Genomic DNA, 19252 nt, shown 5'->3' with positions numbered 1-19252 from the left:
TGCCATCCCTCCCAGCCAACCTGATTTGGCCCGTGCAACTCGCCGTCAAAGGGAGCCAATCAGCTAATTATTATTATTTTTTTAAATCCCAATCTATTTTTATCCAGTATCCAATTTCTGATCACTCGATCCAATCTGGCACATCTGTAAAACACACACACACACACTAATAATTTAAATAATTGAATTCATTTGTTGATCCACAAGACCCGTTTGCGTCCAACCTTAAAAAAACTTTTCTCCCCCGGCCTAACCTCACCACCTAACCCCTCAAAGTACTTCATCCACGGTGAGTCACGGAGCAAAACTAGTAGCATCCGAGGTCCCGTTAAAAACTTGGCTTTCCCTCCAAAGCGTACCCCCGGAGTCCCAGTCCTGGACATTTCCAGAAAAGAATGAGTCAAGGCTGCCTTGTCAGCTGCTTCTGCCATTAATGTTTTGGTCAAAGCTTTCCAAAAGGCGAAGACGCCTCGAGAACTCCACGTCCTCGAGTTGTCATACGCAAGACAAGGCGCTTAAACAGCCTTATTTTAATCCACCAGCGCAAATTTTGCAAGTGAGCATCACCCGTTATTGGGCACGGGAATAATTTTGGACGATAAACCCCACCCACAAAAACTTGGCGTCCTCATTTGGGAACATTTTGCTTTGCATTTTTTGGTATAAAAGTGACCCACACTGTATAGTAATTGTTCATTCATTTTTTGAAACCGCGAATCCTCACAAGGGTCTGGGGGTGCCGGAGCCTATCCCAGTTGACTACAGGCATCAGGCAGGGTACAGCCAATTGCAGAGCGCAATGAGAGTAAGGACAAGAAATTAGCTAGGATTAGGCCACATGTGTCAAAGTGGCGGCCGGGGGGCCAAATCTGGCCCGCCACATCATTTTGTGTGGCCCGGGAAAGTAAATCATGAGTGCCGACTTTCTGTTTTAGGATCAAATTAAAATGAAGAGTATAGATGTATATTAAATTTCCTGATTTTGCCCCTTTTAAATCAATCATTGTCATTTTTTAATCCATTTTTTCAGTGTTTTTAGTTCAAAAATCATTTTGTAATATATAAAAAAAGCTAAAATAAACATTGATTTAGATCTATAAAAAAACTGAATATTCAGGGCTTTTAATCCAGTTCTTTTAATCCATTTATAAAAAACAAATCTAAATATTATATCTAAAATGGTCCGGCCCACGTGAAATCAAGTTGATGTTAAAGCGGCCCTCGAACCAACCCGAGTCTGACACCCCTGGATTAGGCCATTTACAGTGCTCAATTATTTTAGCATGCATGTTTTTGGGATGAGGGAGGAAACCGGAAAACCCAGAAAAAAAAACACGTAAGCCCGGGGTGAGCATGCAAAGTCCACACAGTGAGAGATCGAACCCTCGACTCCAGAACTGTGAGGCCGACGCGCTAACCACTCATCTGCCCTATAGTAAATATATATAGTATTTAAAAAAAATAAAGAAATTTTAGTGCAGCGTTAATGCTCATGCTACGACGCTAACTTTTATTTGAATTTTTTTGCATGCCGTTGACGGCAAAATGCGGAAACACTGCAGTTTTTTTTGCATAATCGTCAGCCATCTTGCGTGTAAATCGGCTATTTGCATCTCCATTCGGACTCGTGTCGGATTTTGCACACGGCGACCCATCGAAATCAGATAATAACCGATAGTCGGTCAAGCTGAGCCAAGCGCTCGGAAAGCCGCCGCTTTGAACGCGTTTGTCTTTCCGCGCGCGACCGAACTAAGCCAAGACATAAAACGTTTCAATCCACTTGAGCTTTTCGCGGGACTGCGTTGTGTGGAAAGAGTGAATCATTCATCTCACCTCACAAAATAATCCTGGCAGACGACCAAAGCAAAAAAAAATGAACAAAAAAAACGCTATTCGGCTCATAGCTGACCTCTGAATAGTCTGCGTGGATTCACAGTAGAATTACCGTATTTTCTCGCAAAAGTCGCTCAAAAAATGATGACTGAATCCAGGGTACGGCTTATATGCGCACAAATTAGACTCGAAACGCCATAACGCAAGATGATGCGGCCGATACGGTCATTTATTTCAAAATAAAGAAAAGATAAACAGATAAAACTAAAATTTATTTGGACATTTATGAATGAAATTCAAGAAAAAACACTTACATTGCATAAAACGTAAAACAAACTCACACTTGTGCCTGGCATTGTTCGCTCAGGGCGCCGCTATCTTACCTAGGGATGCCAAACCAGACCACTTCCTGGTTGTACTGGTCACATGACTTCCTTTTTGAATTTGTCTACGTACAGGCAACACCTTTTAGGAATATCGAATTATAAATCAATTTATACAGTATTTCAGAAATACCACGTGCAATGATTTTTCTTAAAGTTTTCCCTTCAAAGTAATACATTTGTACTCCCTATTAAAACCACGAATATGGTGGTGAAAATTGTGAACCGGGGGGCGGCTTATACGAGAGAAATTGTCAAAGTCAACCATTTTAAGGCCATTTTAAGGGTACGGCTTATACGCGGAAGCGGCTAATATGCCAGAAAATACGGTAATACGGGACATACGTTTGCCCCGTGGCCACACGCGAACACGTTAGCCAGGAACGGCGGCCGAGAGAAAGGCGGGATTTATCCGGCGGCCTCCTCATGTATACATCCCGTCCGCTTTGTCTATGCTAGCGTGATAAGTTCCAGGACTCCATCGCAGACGACCGCCGCGTTACGTTGAAATTCGTTTCTGACGACTTCGCCGAACGGCGACCGCCGCCGTGGTTTATTTACATTAGCACGTCAACTATTTGGTGCACTCGTTGCACCCGTTAGCTCACGGCGGAGGTTGTGTTGCGCTTGACGAGGCACGTTGGCCGATCCTTTTGATCCTTGGAGTTTGCGACTTCACGTTTCTTGGTGAAGTCATTGGCGGCTTTCTTCTCGGGTGCTCCGCGCCGTGTTTTCTTTGTGGGTTTTGTTCCGTCTCGCTGTCGTCCGCGTTGCGCCATCGTGTCTTGGCTGGAAAGGTTCAGTAGTTGATGTCGTTAGCCATTGTTGGAGTCATGGTGACTCAGTTGTTTTTTGTTAGAAAGTAAGTGCTCTTACACACACACACACACACACACACACACACACACACTAGGGTCAAATGCAGTACATTAACTTGCTATGAAAAGCTATTACCGTATTTTCCAGACTAGAAGTAGCACTTTTTTAAATTGTTTTGTTTATTGATTTTTGTTAGAAAGTAAGCGGTCTTACACACACGCACACACACGCACACACACACACACACACACACACACACACACACACACACTAGGGTCAAATGCAGTACATTAACTTGCTATGAAAAGCTATTACCGTAATTTCCAGACTAGAAGTAGCACTTTTTTTAATTGTTTTTTGTTAGAAAGTAAGCGGTCTTACACACATGCACCCCCCCCACACACACACACTAGGGTAAAATGCAGTACATTAACTTGCTATGAAAAGCTATTACACTTTTTTAAAATTGTTTTTTTATTGTTTTGTTTATTGTTTTTTGTTATAGTTTTTTTTTTTTTTTTTATTGTTTTTTTTATTTATTTACTGCGCCTGCGGCTTACACTCAAGTGGGATTACATGTATTTTAATTTATTTATTTTTACTTGGACCGGCAACAACTTATTATGCTGTCTCTTTAAGAAAATAGTTGTTCAAAAAAATTTAATATGTTACATGAACAGGTGCTTATATGACTGTTATTTTAACGTATAATGTTACATACCTTATACGCCAATGCAAGTTATATATATATTTTTTCGACCTTTGAATGTGCATTCTTTGGATAATGCGACGTATAGTCCAAAAAATACGGTGCTCGACGTGTTCGGAAAATGTTTATAATCGTGTATTTGAACTTAATTGCATGACGTCCAATTAATTTAAACAATCACAAATAGTTTTTTTAGTGGCATAATTGGCACCCAGCATTCCCAGTCCAAAAGCATTGGATATTATATATGAAATTATAATCCCCTTAGTTTGACTTTTGTAAGTGATAAAAGTTACTCCATAAAAACAGTTAATAGCATTTAACAGCATTTGTCTATCATTTTCAATTCCCTACAATGTCTTAATAGACAAATCATCTTTTAATAGAAGTGCAAATCATATGCTCCATCTTGACAGGCAAAATGTCTCTCTATTTTGAGACGAATTACTTATTTGTTTACATGACCCCCATGTACTTTTAAAATGCAATTTGGGTGTTACTAAAAAAATAATAATCATGTAGGTTTCTATCATAGACGACAAGTATGCGGTATAAAAAAACAGTCAGCGTGATTCATCAGCTCTGCTAATGACAAGTAAGAAATTGCTGACTGGATGCATTTTGTAAAATTGTCTCAGAGGCCTTGTTTTTTTGCTGATTTTTTTATCTAAGGCACAGGTTTCAAAGTGGCGGCCCGGGGGCCAAATCTGGCCCGCCGCCTCATTTTGTGTGGCCCGAGTAAGTAAATCATGAGTGCCGACTTTCTGTTTTAGGATCAAATTAAAATGAAGAGTATAGATGTATATGATTATAGATTCCTGATTTTCCCCTTTTTAAATCAATAATTGCAATTTTTTATCCATTTTTTTCTTTGGGTGTTTTTAGGTCAAAAATCATTTTGTAAAATCTAAAAATAAATATATAAAAATATTTTCGGTTTTCCGCTTTAATATTGAATATAATTTTAAAAAAAATTGTTTCCATTTGAAATGAAAAACAAATGATTATTAGATGTTTCCCCTTACTACGAAAAAAAAAGTTCAAATAAACAGTTTGATATCTATAAAAAAACTGAATATTTAGGGCTTTTGATCCAGTTATATTTAGAATTTTTTTTAATACATGGATTAAAAGAACTGGATTAAAAGCCCTGAATATTCCATTTTTTAGAGATCTAAAACAATGTTTATTTTAGCTTTTTTTAAATATATTTTTAGATTTTACAAAATGATTTTTCAACTAAAAACACAGAAAAAAATGGATTAAAAAATGACAATTATTGATTTAAAAGGGGGAAAATCAGGAAATGTAATATACATCGATACGCTTTATTTTAATTTGATCCTAAAACAGAAAGTCGGCACTCATGATTGACTTTCCCGGGCCACACAAAATGATGCGGCGGGCCAGATTTGGCCCCCGGGCCGCCACTTTGACACCCATGATGTAAGGAATAAGGAATGGTCTCCCTTTCTCTTTCCCGAGCAAATATCCACTTTTGACACTTGCGATCGGCAGAGGCTTAAGTCCTGTCAGCACCCGATCCCGCCTGACCCCTTTTACTCTTGACTTTTTTTTTTCGTGGCTTTCCCCCGGGGAGAAAGGGGCTTTTTTTTGTCTGGCCCCGGGGACAAAACAACAACAATGAGAGTGGGGTGTTAGAAATCAAAGACGACCGTCTTGAAAAACAAAGAGAGCAGACGTTAGATGGCTATTTTTGAACAAATCTAGGAATGGAAAAAAAATGGAAGGTGGAAAGCAGGCAGCAGGGTTGGGCGTGTTTGTCATGCTTTTAGGCTGACATCATGACGGCGTCCCAAGGCGGTGTATGTGTTGGATCATCAGGTATGCTTGGAAAAAAGAGCTAAATACATAAATTTAAAAAAAAAATCAGCCACTTGGAAAAAATACAAACATGTACGGATCCGTCCGTTGACACTCGGAAGGAACTCGGATCTCTTCAAAGGAGGTCACGGGAGTTCGTTTCTTCGCCGAATAATGCCTACGGGTTTAAAAAAGAATAAGAAAAAATGTAAATTGATATTTGAGAAGGCCACGTGGCATTTCCAGATTGGCCTCCTTTATCTACAGTCGTTCAAAGTCTGCTTGGCGGAAGATAAAATAGCTGCAGTTTGTCTGCAATTATGAGCACGATGCGTCCGTCCGTCCGTCTGTTGACTCCCTTCGTACTTGTTTGTTCGCCACTATGTGACACTTCCTCATTTTTCCTGGCATCCGCCTTCCAACCGGAACGCTTGAATCTTCTGGCGTCGCGCTCGGATCTAAATCTTGCAAAGCCTTTCCAGTGACGGGACAATGTGAAAAAAAAGCAAAATTGTCGCCTCACTGGCTTCTTAGACCTTCTTATTGTGAACCAGGGGGGGCTTATATGCGAGAAATTCAGGTTTACGTCCCTTTTAAAACCTGCCAATGACAGGTGTGTAGCGGTTCCCCTTTTAATTACAAACCACACAATCTTAACTTAAAGCCAACCTCTGTGCAAGAAAACAGCCAACTTAGTACTTAAAAAAACTAAGTATATTAAAGTTGAGTTTTATCATTAAAAATAAAATAAAAACTCACATATTTGACCAAAACAAAGCATTATCCGTCTTTTGTCTGTATGGAAATTCATTCATTTTCTGAACCGCTTCATCCTCACAAGGGTCGCGGGGGGGTGCTGGAGCCAATCCCAGACAACTACGTGCACCCTAAATCGGTGGCCAGCCAATCAATCGCAAGGAAACGGACGACCAATCATAGCTAGGGGTGATTTAGAATGTCCAACCAGCTAGCATTAGCATAGCATGCATGTTTTTTGGAATGTGGGAGGACACCGGAGTACCCGGAGAAAACCCACGCAGGCCTGGGGACAACAAACTCTACAAAAACAAACAACTAAGTATATTAAAGTTGAGTTTTATCATTCTTTTAAAAACTCACATATTTGACCCAAACAAAGCATTATCCGTCTTTTGTCTGTATGGAAATTCATTCATTTTCTGAACCGCTTTATCCTCACAAGGGTGGCGGGGGGTGCTGGAGCCAATCCCAGACAACTACGTGCACCCTAAATCGGTGGCCAGCCAATCAATCGCAAGGAAACGGACGACCAATCATAGCTAGGGGTGATTTAGAATGTCCAACCAGCTAGCATTAGCATAGCATGCATGTTTTTTGGAATGTGGGAGGACACCGGAGTACCCGGAGAAAACCCACGCAGGCCTGGGGACAACATGCAAACTCCACACAGGTGGGTCAACCCGGATTCGAACCCAGAACCCCAGAACTGCGAGGCCCACGTGCAAACCACTTAACCACCGGGCTGCCCTCTGCATGGAAATGAGTTTTTTATACAAAGCTGCACTGAAATAGCGGCTTAAAAAATCAATTTAAATGTCTCCATGCCGACAAAACTAAACGGCAGAAGACGCAATGAGTCATTTTGTTACTTCAACCTTCAGACATGAAGCTACGCTAACACTTAGTCAGCCCCGTAAAGCCGTTTTCCATAACGCCGTGGCACAATATCTGTCTGGTATTGCATAAGCGTGCTTGTAAACACTCCTTTTTAGCCACTATCATCAGTGAAAATATTTGCTTTCCTGCATGCTTATTCTTGTAAGTCCACAATAGCGTGTGACGTTATGGGTAACGATCCTATTTGGCGCCGACCAAAACACCGGCATGAAATCAAATTATGGAGGAATAAAGTTATGAAACTGGCATTGAATAACCGGGTTTTCAGTGCGATGAAGCGATTGGACTTGCCAGAATCTCATTTGAAAATAGATTGGATGTCGATTGCGGTCAATTGAGTTTATTTGCAAAATAGGATTAAAGCCCAAACGCGGGAAGGCTTTTCATGCGGTTTCTTTAGTGAAAGCGTTGAAAGTGTAATATGACAACGTTGCAGTGTGGTCAATTTCAAGCACTTTTGGTTCATTTTCTCACTGTCGATGATCGTTAGCGTGACATTAGCTCAAGGTGAGTCCAATTTCTACATCATGACACTTCTACTAGCAACGCAAACAATAGAACAAGAACAAATTCTCCTCCAAAATGGTCAAAAAAATACCCCATTGCCCCGTTTAGCCCACTTTGAACTCCAGTTCTGTCAGAGCAATTGACCGTAAAGAACGCCGTTTATGCTGGGGAATCCAAACTCTGCTTTGCTCTGCTGAGCCAAAGTCAGCTGGGATAGACCCCGGCACCCCCCACGACCCTAGTGAGGATAAAGCGGTTGAGAAAATGAATGAATGAATAATTCCAACACCTGCAAGATCCACGATATGGAAAGCCGAACGATGACATAAAGCCAATTTGGGCTTTGACGCAAAAATGGTGGAAACGCGTTGGCTTTCAAAACAAAGACTATTGTCTGATTTGCCAAAAACGATCATGGAAGCTCGTGAAAATGAAAGCTTGGAGGCCTCACAACATGAACATTGTTCCTTCCACGCCAGCCAGCCGCTGGTTGGAAAGTTCCCCCCAGTGCGCTGCTGTTGACCGTTGAGGCCATTACATCAAGTCTTCCACTCAGACCCCCCAAAAAACGTCTCCGTTCAGGGATTGTGTATCATGACTCAACCATTGTGGAGTTTTTGTCTATTTGCTTGTTTTCAGCGCATAATGACATGGCTGTGTTTTCCCCAAAAATAATCCGATGACTAAAAAAAAAAACAGCTGTTGTAAGAGTGACCGAGCCAAAACGGACAAATTGCTGACGCTCCGCCACTGAAATGGCGCGGGTCGACCCAAATTGTTGCGTGGGGGCAAAACCAAAGCGCTTCCAAGAACTCCACTTGGGCTGGCATTCATTTGGTCCTGTCACGTAGCGTGATAGATGAACTTATTCAATTGGATATCTTGTTTCGTGTCCAAGACTGCAGTTGGCGAGCAGGCCGGCCAAGATATATTGCCATTTGTCACACGCTACCATTTTTTATGTTTTTTTGCTGCGACCCAGACAAAATAATTGGAGAATAATGCTGATTCTACAGCAAATCGTTTCATGGAATGCAAATGGTGTTTAGTTCTTCACAAATGGATATTATTGGTTGGACCGGTCGGGGGGGGGGGGGGGCTGTTTGGATTGGATTGGATTGGATTGGATAACTTTATTCATCCCGTATTCGGGAAATTTCATTGTCCGCTGATTGCATTTGTGCGACAACAGTTTTGTGCAAAGCTTTCCTCTTTGCAGGTTGGAAACTAAAGCACCCCCGCGTCCGCTTACGGCCCATTGTGGAATAGTTTGCCCAATAGTTTGTGTTAGACCAAGGGTTTCAGTCTCAGACAACTTGATTTCACGTGGGCCTGACCATTTTAGATATAATATTTAGATATTTTTTTTAATAAATGGATTAAAAGAACTGGATTAAAAGCCCTTAATATTCACGTTTTTATAGATCTAAAACATTGTTTATTTTAGCTTTTTTAAAATATATTTTTAGATTTTACAAAATGATTTTTGAACTAAAAACACAGAAAAAATGGATTAAAAATGACAATTATTGATTTAAAAGAAGGAAAATCAGGAAATTTAATATACATCTACCACAGAAGTGTGAGGCCCACAAATTAACCACTCTTCCACCGGACTGCCATGGCAGTTTTGATCAGGAAAAAAAAATCTTGCCTTTTTATTGGCCTGACCTGGATTCGAACCCAGGACCAGAGAAGTGTGAGACCCACAAATTAACCACTCATTCACCGGACTGTCATGGCACTTTTGATCAGGAAAAAAATTCTTGCCTTTTTATTGGGCCGACCTGGATTCGAACCCAGGACCACAGAAGTGTGAGACCCACAAATTAACCACTGACCGGACTGTCATGGCAGTTTTGATCAGGAAAAAAAATTATTGCCTTTTTATTGGCCTGACCTGGATTCGAACCCAGGACCAGAGAAGTGTGAGACCCACAAATTAACCACTCATCCACCGGACTGTCATGGCAGTTTTGATCAGGGAAAAAAAAATCCTTTTTATTGGGCAGCCCTCGGTCCGGTAACCAAACGCGAGATGATGTGCAACGCGATTTCCGTCCGTTATGAAGTCACCTCCTCTGGCGAACAGAAGTCGCATTGTAGCCATTTCAACCGTTGTTTATTTAACAGGCACAATGCAGGGCGTTATTAGAAAGTGTCTTCTTTCCCTTTTGTAGCAACTTTGTTCCCCGTGATCACATCTTTTGGCGTCATTCCTTGAAACCGATGCGTCTTTTGCTTAATAGCTACCTTTGGATTACAAACAAGTGTCATTATCCCAATGTGTGTCATTTAATGACGCCATGCTATCTTTGCACAATGACCGACGGCGGAGTTTATAAAGGCGGGGCCGGGTTTTGCTACGGGCAATGCGGGGGACGGCCCGGGACGCCAGGAAGACATTTTTATTCCATTATATTACCCGTTGTTGAGACTTTTATCCCTCATTTGCACGTCAAGTTACTTGCGTAGAAGGTCTGCTTCGCGATTGAGTTTGTAGATGGGGCATGGCCTCCACCCCTAGTGTCTGTTAAGTGTCACTGCATCCCCGTCTAAAATGGGGCAACTACTGGAAGGATTTTTTTCTGATGATGTAGTTGATTATTTTGCATCAGCAAAGGCCACGTTTAGCTTCATTCTGATCATCTAGAACACAATTTAGGAGTGTACAAATCGAAAAAGACATCTAAAACTCCTAAAATTCAGACTATGTTCATTATTTGAAATATTTCATTATTTTAGTGGTTCAGGGTTTGTCTATTTTACTTTGGCGTTTATATCTTGGCACATTTCTACTCTTCCTTTGGGCTAGAATGCCTTTTTTTCTGAAATCGGAAAGAAGACCTACGTTCGTATTTAAGCCTGTCTTTGATTTGATTTATTTAATAAGGGCCAGCTCATATTAATGAACATATTTATATTCATGTTAATGAACATATATATGTCAATATGTAAGATTGTAGCCGAGGGCTAATTTCCATCTTTAGTCCCTTGTGTAGGTTGAAGATAAACACATACACACACACAAGTAGCACAGTTTTAGCAAGAGTTGTAATGGCAATTTTGTTGGTCTAACAGGCTTTAAGATGATTGGCTAAGAGGTTCAGAGACATGAGTTGACGTATGCTAATTGCTATTGACTTCCAAGTATGAACTGAGAAGGCGCTTTGGCTAATTTAGCATTGTTTGTGAAGGGAACTACACAGTCACCTCTAGAGCCAGCCCTTGTTGATGTGTTGGAATTTTTGGGTACAAAATGTTGCAGAGGAGGAGGAGCTTTATGATGGAAGATTTTGGAAACTATAGTGGCAACTGCATATTTAACAGTATTGTTGTTTTCCTTGCCCCGCAAGAAAAAGCAAAATTAGCCTCTGTATTAAGGTTTTTTTGCGGAAAAGATGAATATGATGTCCTTTGGCTTCTTTACAACTTATCTAAGAGTTGACAGGAGGTATTGTCCTCCTTCCTGGCGTGGAGGTGAACTTCAGAGTCTTCAGTGGCCTTTCTGTCTGCTCCCTGTCAGAACAGCGTATCCATTGTTGGGGGGGGGAACCTTTTCCACAAGGTCAAGGGGGGCTACAGATAGGAAGAAGAAGACGAATCGCTCCATCTGGGATGGGGCGGGAAGGGGGCGATGGAGCCAACCGTGGGGAGGAATGGGCGGGTCGGCCAGAGAATCGGAAGGGAGGAAAGGGGGGAGGACGTGATGGAGAACAGACCCACGAGAGGAAGTCGGAGGGTCCAGCAGACAGGTAAAAATGAGGGGAGTAATTACCTGCGTCCATTCTTCTTTGGCGTGCTCACCGATGCGGGTCGGAGAGAGCAGGAGTGGTCAAGGCTAATTAGCGAAGCGCAGGTCCACTTACTTTTGATCCACCCGAGCAGACTATTAGCCGCGCGATGCGTCACGAAATGATGACCGCGGTCTTCCTCGCTTCATTGGAACTGCTCTCCTGCCGCCGCCGTGAGACGTTTATTGATTGACAACTCTTTTATTTAGCCATGACCGGTCGCCAGGTGGTCGGTCGACAATTGTTGGGATGAATGAGCTTCTGCAGATGTTTTAGCAATTGAGATGTCGTGCCAATTTTTTATCATACGATCGAGGGTTGCTATTTGAAGTTCGCACGTTGGTCCTGCGCCTGTGTGGGTTTTCTCCGGGTACCAAAAGCATGAATGCTAGGCTAGCTGATTGAACACTCTAAATCAAGGGTGTCAGACTCGGGTTGGTTCGCGGGCCGCTTTAACGTCAACTCGATTTCACGTGGGCCGGACCATTTTAGATATAATATTTAGATTTTTTTTTAATAAATGGATTAAAAGAACTGGATTAAAAGCCCTGAATATTCAGGTTTTTATAGATCTAAAACAATGTTATTTTTGCTTTTTTATATATATTTTTAGATTTTACAAAATGATTTTTGAACTAAAAACACAGAAAAAATTGATTAAAAAAATGACAATGATTGATTTAAAAGGGGGAAAATCAGGAAATTGAATATACATCTATACTCTTCATTTTAATTTGATCCAAAAAGAGAAAGTCGGCACTCATGATTTACTTTCCCGGGCCGCACAAAATGATGCGGCGGGCCAGATTTGGCCCCCGGGCCGCCACTTTGACACAGTTTAAGTGAATTGGACATCTATTATTGTCAATAGCAGGCAATGCGTCCATTTTTAATCACTTCCTTGTCATTTTAGGGGACTGAAAGGTCACTTCCTGGTAAATTTAGGATCATTTCTTATTTTAAGGTTCTTTTCTTATTTTAAGGTTCTTTTTTAACTCATTGGCTGCCATTGACGACGACGTTTTGACGGCAGGGCGAAACACAAATGAATTTGAGCAAGAACTCGAGCGCACAAGTCCATTTTTTCGCCGCCATGTTGACAAATAAAAGCACGTACAGTACAAATAAATCAGGCTTCTGGCCCGCGGGCCGTACGTTTGAAACCCCTGTTAAGTATTTCCCGCGATAAAGTCACTCCTGCCGTATTTAGCCGCCCGGTCACGTTTAGCGATAGCATTTTTGCGAATATCGCAAAATACGGCAGGGCATTCGGCCATATTGATTCCCAAAACGCGTTCCAACCTGTTCCAGATTCACCCGGGCGGGTTTTTGCGCGCCCTCGATTGGCCGCAGCCACTTTTATTGTGTTTTTTTTCTCTCCGTTTCTCCGTACGACGAGTGGTATGCGGCCGATTAGCTAGATAAATACGGCCCGAGGGCGAGAGAACGGAGGAGAGGAAGGATCCCGAGCCTCCTCGTGCCTCGACACATCCTCGCCGCGGAACTTAAATCCGCGCATTTGAACAACCCGATTAGCGGCGCTTTGGCTGGCGGGCTGAAACAGATATTAAGTGCTTTTGCGGCCAAGCCGCCATTTTCTTTGTTTTGCTAGCGCCTCCTCCTTCCAAAAAGAAAGAGAAGAAAGCTTTGATGGTGGCTTGTGCAAACACGGCGTCGGGTTTAAGGCCCAAGTGTCGTGCTAGAATGCCAACAGGCGCCGGCTAACCAATGGTCGTCTTTGGTTTTCATTTCCACGCGCGGGAAATCCACTGTTTCAACGTTAGCCCTTAGCATTTAGCTCAATTTTAGGGAACACTTGCGTCCACTTCGCCTTGGTCAATCACGTAAAAGTTGTCCCCTTCGTCGCCTGTAGAGGGGGAAAGACAAAAAAAAAAAACAATTGATTAGGTCACCTGTGTCAAAGTGGCGGCCCGGGGGCCAAATCTGGCCCGCCGCATCATTTTGTGTGGCCCGGGAAAGTAAATCATCAGTGGTGACTTTCTGTTTTAGGATCAAATTAAAATGAAGAGTATAGATGTATATTCAATTTCCTGATTTTCCCCCTTTTAAATCAATAATTGTCATTTTTTAGTCCATTTTTTCTGTGTTTTTAGTTCAAAAATCATTTTGTAAAATCTAAAAATATATTTTAAAAAAGCTCAAATAAACATTGTTTTAGATCTATAAAAAACTGAATATTCAGGGTTTTTAATCCAGTTCACAATTTTTGGTCATTAAAAAAAAGAAATGAATATTGAACTACATCAAATCCTGGCATCCACATACAGATCCAATCATGTTAGACCACAGGTGTCCCCTATCATCGAAAAAGTGCCTCAAAATGGCAGCCAATGAGTTAATAGGGAACCTTGAAATGCCCCAAAACAAACATGAAGTACCCAAAATTCAGAGGGGACCGACAAACGAAGAAGAATTCTGGAAATTTCCCCCAAATCAATAGGATACGATGAAAAAGGTAGAGGAAGTGAGCTGTCTTTGACGGCGATAGACGTCCACTTTTAAGCTAGTATTGCGGTCACGGGACACCATTTTGTGCCACACGTAAAGTTGAACACAAGCCAGCCGGGCGCGTCGCTGTGCGAGCGTTGGGGTCATTCAGAGTTCCACGCTCGCCGTCATTGTCGGTGAAAAACGACCTCGGATGACAGAGTGATTACGGCCCGTCCACCTCGTTCTGAACACGCGTGTTCTTTGGAGCGTGAGCGTATATTGACATATATTTTCTTTTTTGTTTCCCCATTCAGCGACATATTCGACGCCATGTTCCCCGTGACGCACATCGCCGGGGAAACGGTGATCCAGCAAGGTACGTGTTTGGATTTTACGCACTCTGACACGAGACGCTGCGTTCTGATTGGGTGACACCAAAAAAATAAAGATAAAAAATGAGAGAATGGAAGCAAATACAGTGATCCGGTCTACGAATTCCCATTTCATTCATTGGCTGCTGGACGTCCAATCCATTTTGACTGGGCGGTGCCGGCAACACCGCGTGGGCACTCCCAGTTGAAATGGATTGGACGTCGAGCGCCGTCAATGGCACGGAAAATTGGACATGCGCAATGAGTTTGCATGTTTTTGACATTTGTCATTGTCGGTGATATGCAATGAGTTGAATGGATGTTATTGGGGGGTGTCAGGTTTTTTGTTTTGGTTGTCTATGAGTTGACATTCCAAAATTGAGAGTTTTTTGACCCGATTCCGATCCTCTAACACACTGGTGTCAAAGTGGCGGCCCGGGGGCCAAATCTGGCCCACCACATCATTTTGTGTGGCCCGGGAAAGTAAATTATGAGTGCCAACTTTCTGTTTTAGGATCAAATTGAAATGAAGAGTATAGATGTATATTCCATTTCCTGATTTTCCCCCTTTTAAAGCAATAATTGTAATTTTTAATCCATTTTTTCTGTGTTTTTAGTTCAAAAATCATTTTGTAAAATCTAAAAATATATTTAAAAAAAAGCTAAAATATACATTGTTTTAGATCTATAAAAAACTGAATACTCAGGGCTTTTAATCCAGTTCTTTTAATCCATTCATTAAAAAAAATCTAAATATTATATCTAAAATGGTCCGGCCCACATGAGATCTGGTCACCATGAATGTGGCCCGCCAACCAAACTGGGTTTGACACCCCTGCTCTAACATGATTGGATCTGTATGTGGATGCCAGGATTTGATGTAGTTCAATATTCATTTCTTTTTTTTAATGACCAAAAATTGTGACTTGCGCTATTTGTTAAGATTTAAACGGCTTGGTGTACTAAACATTCAAAGCTTTGGGGTCCAAAAGGCAAGGAGCGAGCGTATATGAGTCCAAATTTGGAGATAATGGCTGCAGTCCCCACCCATTGTTATTTACAATCTAGAGCAAGAAGGTATGCCGTTTTCACAGAAGTGATGTCATGGCTCCGCTCTGGACGACTACTGTCTAACTTCAAGAAGCCACCCGTCCCACCCGCGTTCCTCGGCCATTTAACACTATTTAGACACGGGCTACAAGTTATCCACCGCCGCGGCAGGCAAGTTTAAACAAAGAGAACATTTACTAGAGAGTAAATTCCAATGCGCGTGTCTTGAAAGTTTGGGGGAAATAGGTCCCGGTCCTGGGGGTGATCCCTTTTTGAAGAAAATCTAATAAATGACAAGAATGCTAATGTTTTTTTTGCTAGTTTTTATCAGTTTTCTTCTTTTAAAAAAAATGTTTGATATACCCAGAACTGATGGTACAGTTTAGTAATCTGTGAGTACAAATGACTAAACTGTGAGTACAGTTTAGTAAACGGAGTACAAATGACTGAAGTGAGTACAAATTACTAAAAAATTGAGTAGATTAAAGTAAAATGTGAGTACATTTGAGTAATATGTGAGTACAAATTAATAAACTGAATACAAATGACTAAACTGAGTACAAATTACTCAAAATGTGAGTAGATTAAAGTAAAATGTGAGTACAGTTGAGTAATCTGTGAGTACAAATTAGTAAACTGAATACAAATGACTAAACTGAGTACAAATTACTCAAAATGTGAGTAGATTAAAGTAAAATGTGAGTACAGTTGAGTAATCTGTGAGTACAAATGAGTAAACTGAATACAAATGACTAAAGTGAGTACAAATTACTAAAAATTTGAGTAGATTAAAGTAAAATGTGAGTACATTTGAGTAATGTGTGAGTAAAAATGTGTAGACTGAATACAAATGACTAAACTGAGTACAAATTACTCAAAATGTGAGTAGATTAAAGTAAAATGTGAGTACAGTTGAGTAATCTGTGAGTACAAATTAGTAAACTGAATACAAATGACTAAACTGAGTACAAATTACTAAAAATGCGAGTTGATTCAAGTAAACTGTGAGTACAAATGACTAAAAATGTGAGTAGATTAAAGTAAACTGAGTACAAAATACTAAACTGTGAGTACAGTTTAGCAATGTGTGGCCACAGGTTTCTAAAGTATAGGGACAGATAACTAAAGCGGGTACAGTTTAGCAATCTGTGGGTAGAATTTAATCATCTGTACCCACACATGATTAAAACTGTGGGTACATTTAATCAATCTGGCTTCAGATTACTAAACTGTGGCTAAAGTTTAATAATGTGTCGGTCCAGTTTAGTCACTTGTTGTTACAGATGACTAAACTGTGGGGACAGATTAGCCATGTAAAATATTTGTTAGCCGTGTCACCTGCATAAATAAAAGTCAGGAAGTGCACAAGAAAAAAAAGACAAAAATGACCTAGAGAAATGGATGGCGGAGAAGAGATGAAGGTGGAATGAGGGTGGCCAGGTTGGAGCAGGTGGTGTTTGTGTGGGTGAGTATGTGTGTTGGGGTCTCCCCTAGGAGGGGCGGACCGACAAGGATCATTTTCCCTGACAAATAGACCCGCGTGATGAAGGAGCGAGCGTCCTCCGCTCCGTATTAATTAGCCGTGTGAACTCTGGTGAACTTTAGCCTTTCAACTGCTCAGGTGAACACCCGCATAATCGCCCTCTCGTAGCACCAACACACGCACACGTGCATACTTGTGTCATGTATGCTCATGCGTCACCACCCACTCGAGGGTCACTCATTGTCGGTTTTGGGCGTGTCTGAAAAGTTTGGATAAGTCATGGAAAAGTAGCCGTAAAAATGTGCATTATCTGGCATTATTATTGTTCGCGGGCCGCTTTAACGTCAACTTGATTTCACGTGGGCCGGACCATTTTAGATATAATATTTAGATTTTTTTTTAAATAAATGGATTAAAAGAACTGGATTAAAAGCCCTGAATATTCCGTTTTTTTATAGATCTAAAAAAATGTTTATTTGAGCTTTTTTATATATATTTTGAGATTTTACAAAATGATTTGTGAACTAAAAACACAGAAAAAATGGATTAAAAAATTGCAATTATTGATTTTAAAAGAGGGAAAATCAGGAAATTTAATATACATCGATACTCTTCATTTTAATTTAATCCTAAAACAGAAAGTCGGCACTCACGATTTACTTTCCCGGGCCACACAAAATGATGCGGCGGGCCAGATTTGGCCCCCGGGCCGCCACTTTGACACATATGGCCTAATCAATTGTGTTTTTTTTGTCTTTCCCCCTCTACAGGCGACGAAGGGGACAACTTTTACGTGATTGACCAAGGCGAAGTGGACGTAAGTGTTTTTTTCTGTTCTTTCGGCAATCCGAGAAAAAATCCGTCGTTGGCGTCCTTCGTTTTTTGGAGACAAACAATCATTTGATTTCATATTTCGCCATTAGCGCATCTTGTTGGAGATTTTGCGTTTTTTAACTTGAATTTCTTTCATATCTTGGAACCTTTATTATCTCCACTCAAGACATTTTGTAACCTTAATCTTTCTTATGTAGAGGCATTCGTAAGTAGACGTAAAACCTTTATTATCTCCACACTTGTGTTGAAAGCGGTCTATTTTCTTGACGAAATAATGTGAAATAATCTTGAAAGTAATCAAATAATGTTTCAATCTATGACATCAACATCACCTTCAATCCGTGTCATGCCCATGTCATAGAGACCATCCACATCACAGCCATCGGTTTCAAAACCATGCATCTTTGTAATAGGCTATGTCCTTTGTGTATATGTTTATATGTAGCCTTGAACATCATCAGAGTCACCACCACCATCGGTGACACTGTCGCGCTGCGTCTTTGTAACAAGGGAATTTGTATGTCCCTTGTCATAGAGAATTTGTATGTCATAAAATCTTGCCCTAAGTAAAATATTTTCTGTAGAAGTAGAGTCGTCGGACCCACCACCTCCGTACTCTCCTTCTGCAGAAGCTTCAAAATCTCACTCATCTGTCTCGGTGTGCTTTATTTGTGTTCGACCTTGTGAATGTTCATAGTGGACCGGACAATTTTCTTGACGAAAATATCACGTAAGATATATCGGCCTTTTCCCAAATTGTACTTAGCGGTTGATAAATCTCTCCCGCGTTCAACCTCAGCGTCAAACAATTGTAGAGCTTTTCGGCAGCCAATGAATGAAGGCAAGCCTCCCTCTTTAACCCCCTTTGTGTTAGTTATTAAGTCAACAGGATGGAGTGATAGTGCATTGTGGGCCACCTTGTCCAAAGTGGAAGTCAATCAGAGCGGGAGAATGAGGCCATATTGTCCGCACGCGCATGTTTGTCAGCCGCTATTTTGATTGATGTTCCTCCATCTGAATGTAGAGCTTCCAATCAAAGGGAAGGCCCTCACCGGAGAAGAAAAGCGGGGAAGGACAAAGCCATTGATGGGGAGACAACAGGGCCTTTTAGAGGGCTTCATCGGATGGCTCAGCCAGGATCAAACACTTAGCGAGAAGCCAAGGAAGCGTATCGCATTGCCCGTCCGGAAACTTAGCAGCAAGACCCGGAGGAGTTGACTTTAACCCTTAATGGACCCGTCGTTTAACTCTTTGCTCGCCCTTGATGCTGGGTGCTAAGTCGGGGGGTGTCCGGACTCTTTTTTGTTTTCATCCCGGGCCCATTTTCAGAAAAAAAAAGAATCAAATTGGGGTCATTTTTTTTTACTTTGGTTGCCATTGACGGTGATAGACGTCTAAAAGTTGAACATCGATGGCCGTCAATGGCAATGAAACATAGTCAGTCAATGCTAGTCTTTTACATTTGATATTTGTTCATGGGTTAGTGCACGTGTGTCAAAGTGGCGGGCCGGGGGCCAAATCTGGCCCGCTGCCTCATT

The 19252-nt window shown here is 41.4% G+C and overlaps 1 protein-coding gene across 2 annotated transcripts in view; it reads left to right on the top strand.

Moving 5' to 3' along the window:
- The window catches only part of prkar1b (protein kinase, cAMP-dependent, regulatory, type I, beta), a 47552-nt gene that overhangs the window by 16044 nt on the left and 12256 nt on the right, over positions 1-19252 (top strand). For both annotated transcript variants that reach the window (XM_077619669.1, XM_077619670.1), the window contains 2 exons: positions 14291-14352; positions 17651-17697. In XM_077619669.1, the coding sequence (XP_077475795.1) occupies positions 14291-14352; positions 17651-17697 (109 nt within the window). The remainder of the gene's footprint in view (positions 1-14290; positions 14353-17650; positions 17698-19252) is intronic.

The sequence above is a fragment of the Stigmatopora argus genome, chromosome 14 (genome assembly GCF_051989625.1).
Source record: "Stigmatopora argus isolate UIUO_Sarg chromosome 14, RoL_Sarg_1.0, whole genome shotgun sequence".
Classification (NCBI taxonomy): Eukaryota; Metazoa; Chordata; class Actinopteri; order Syngnathiformes; family Syngnathidae; genus Stigmatopora; species Stigmatopora argus.
The sequence above is the reverse complement of the archived record's forward strand: the minus strand, read 5'-3'. Positions and strand labels throughout refer to the sequence as shown.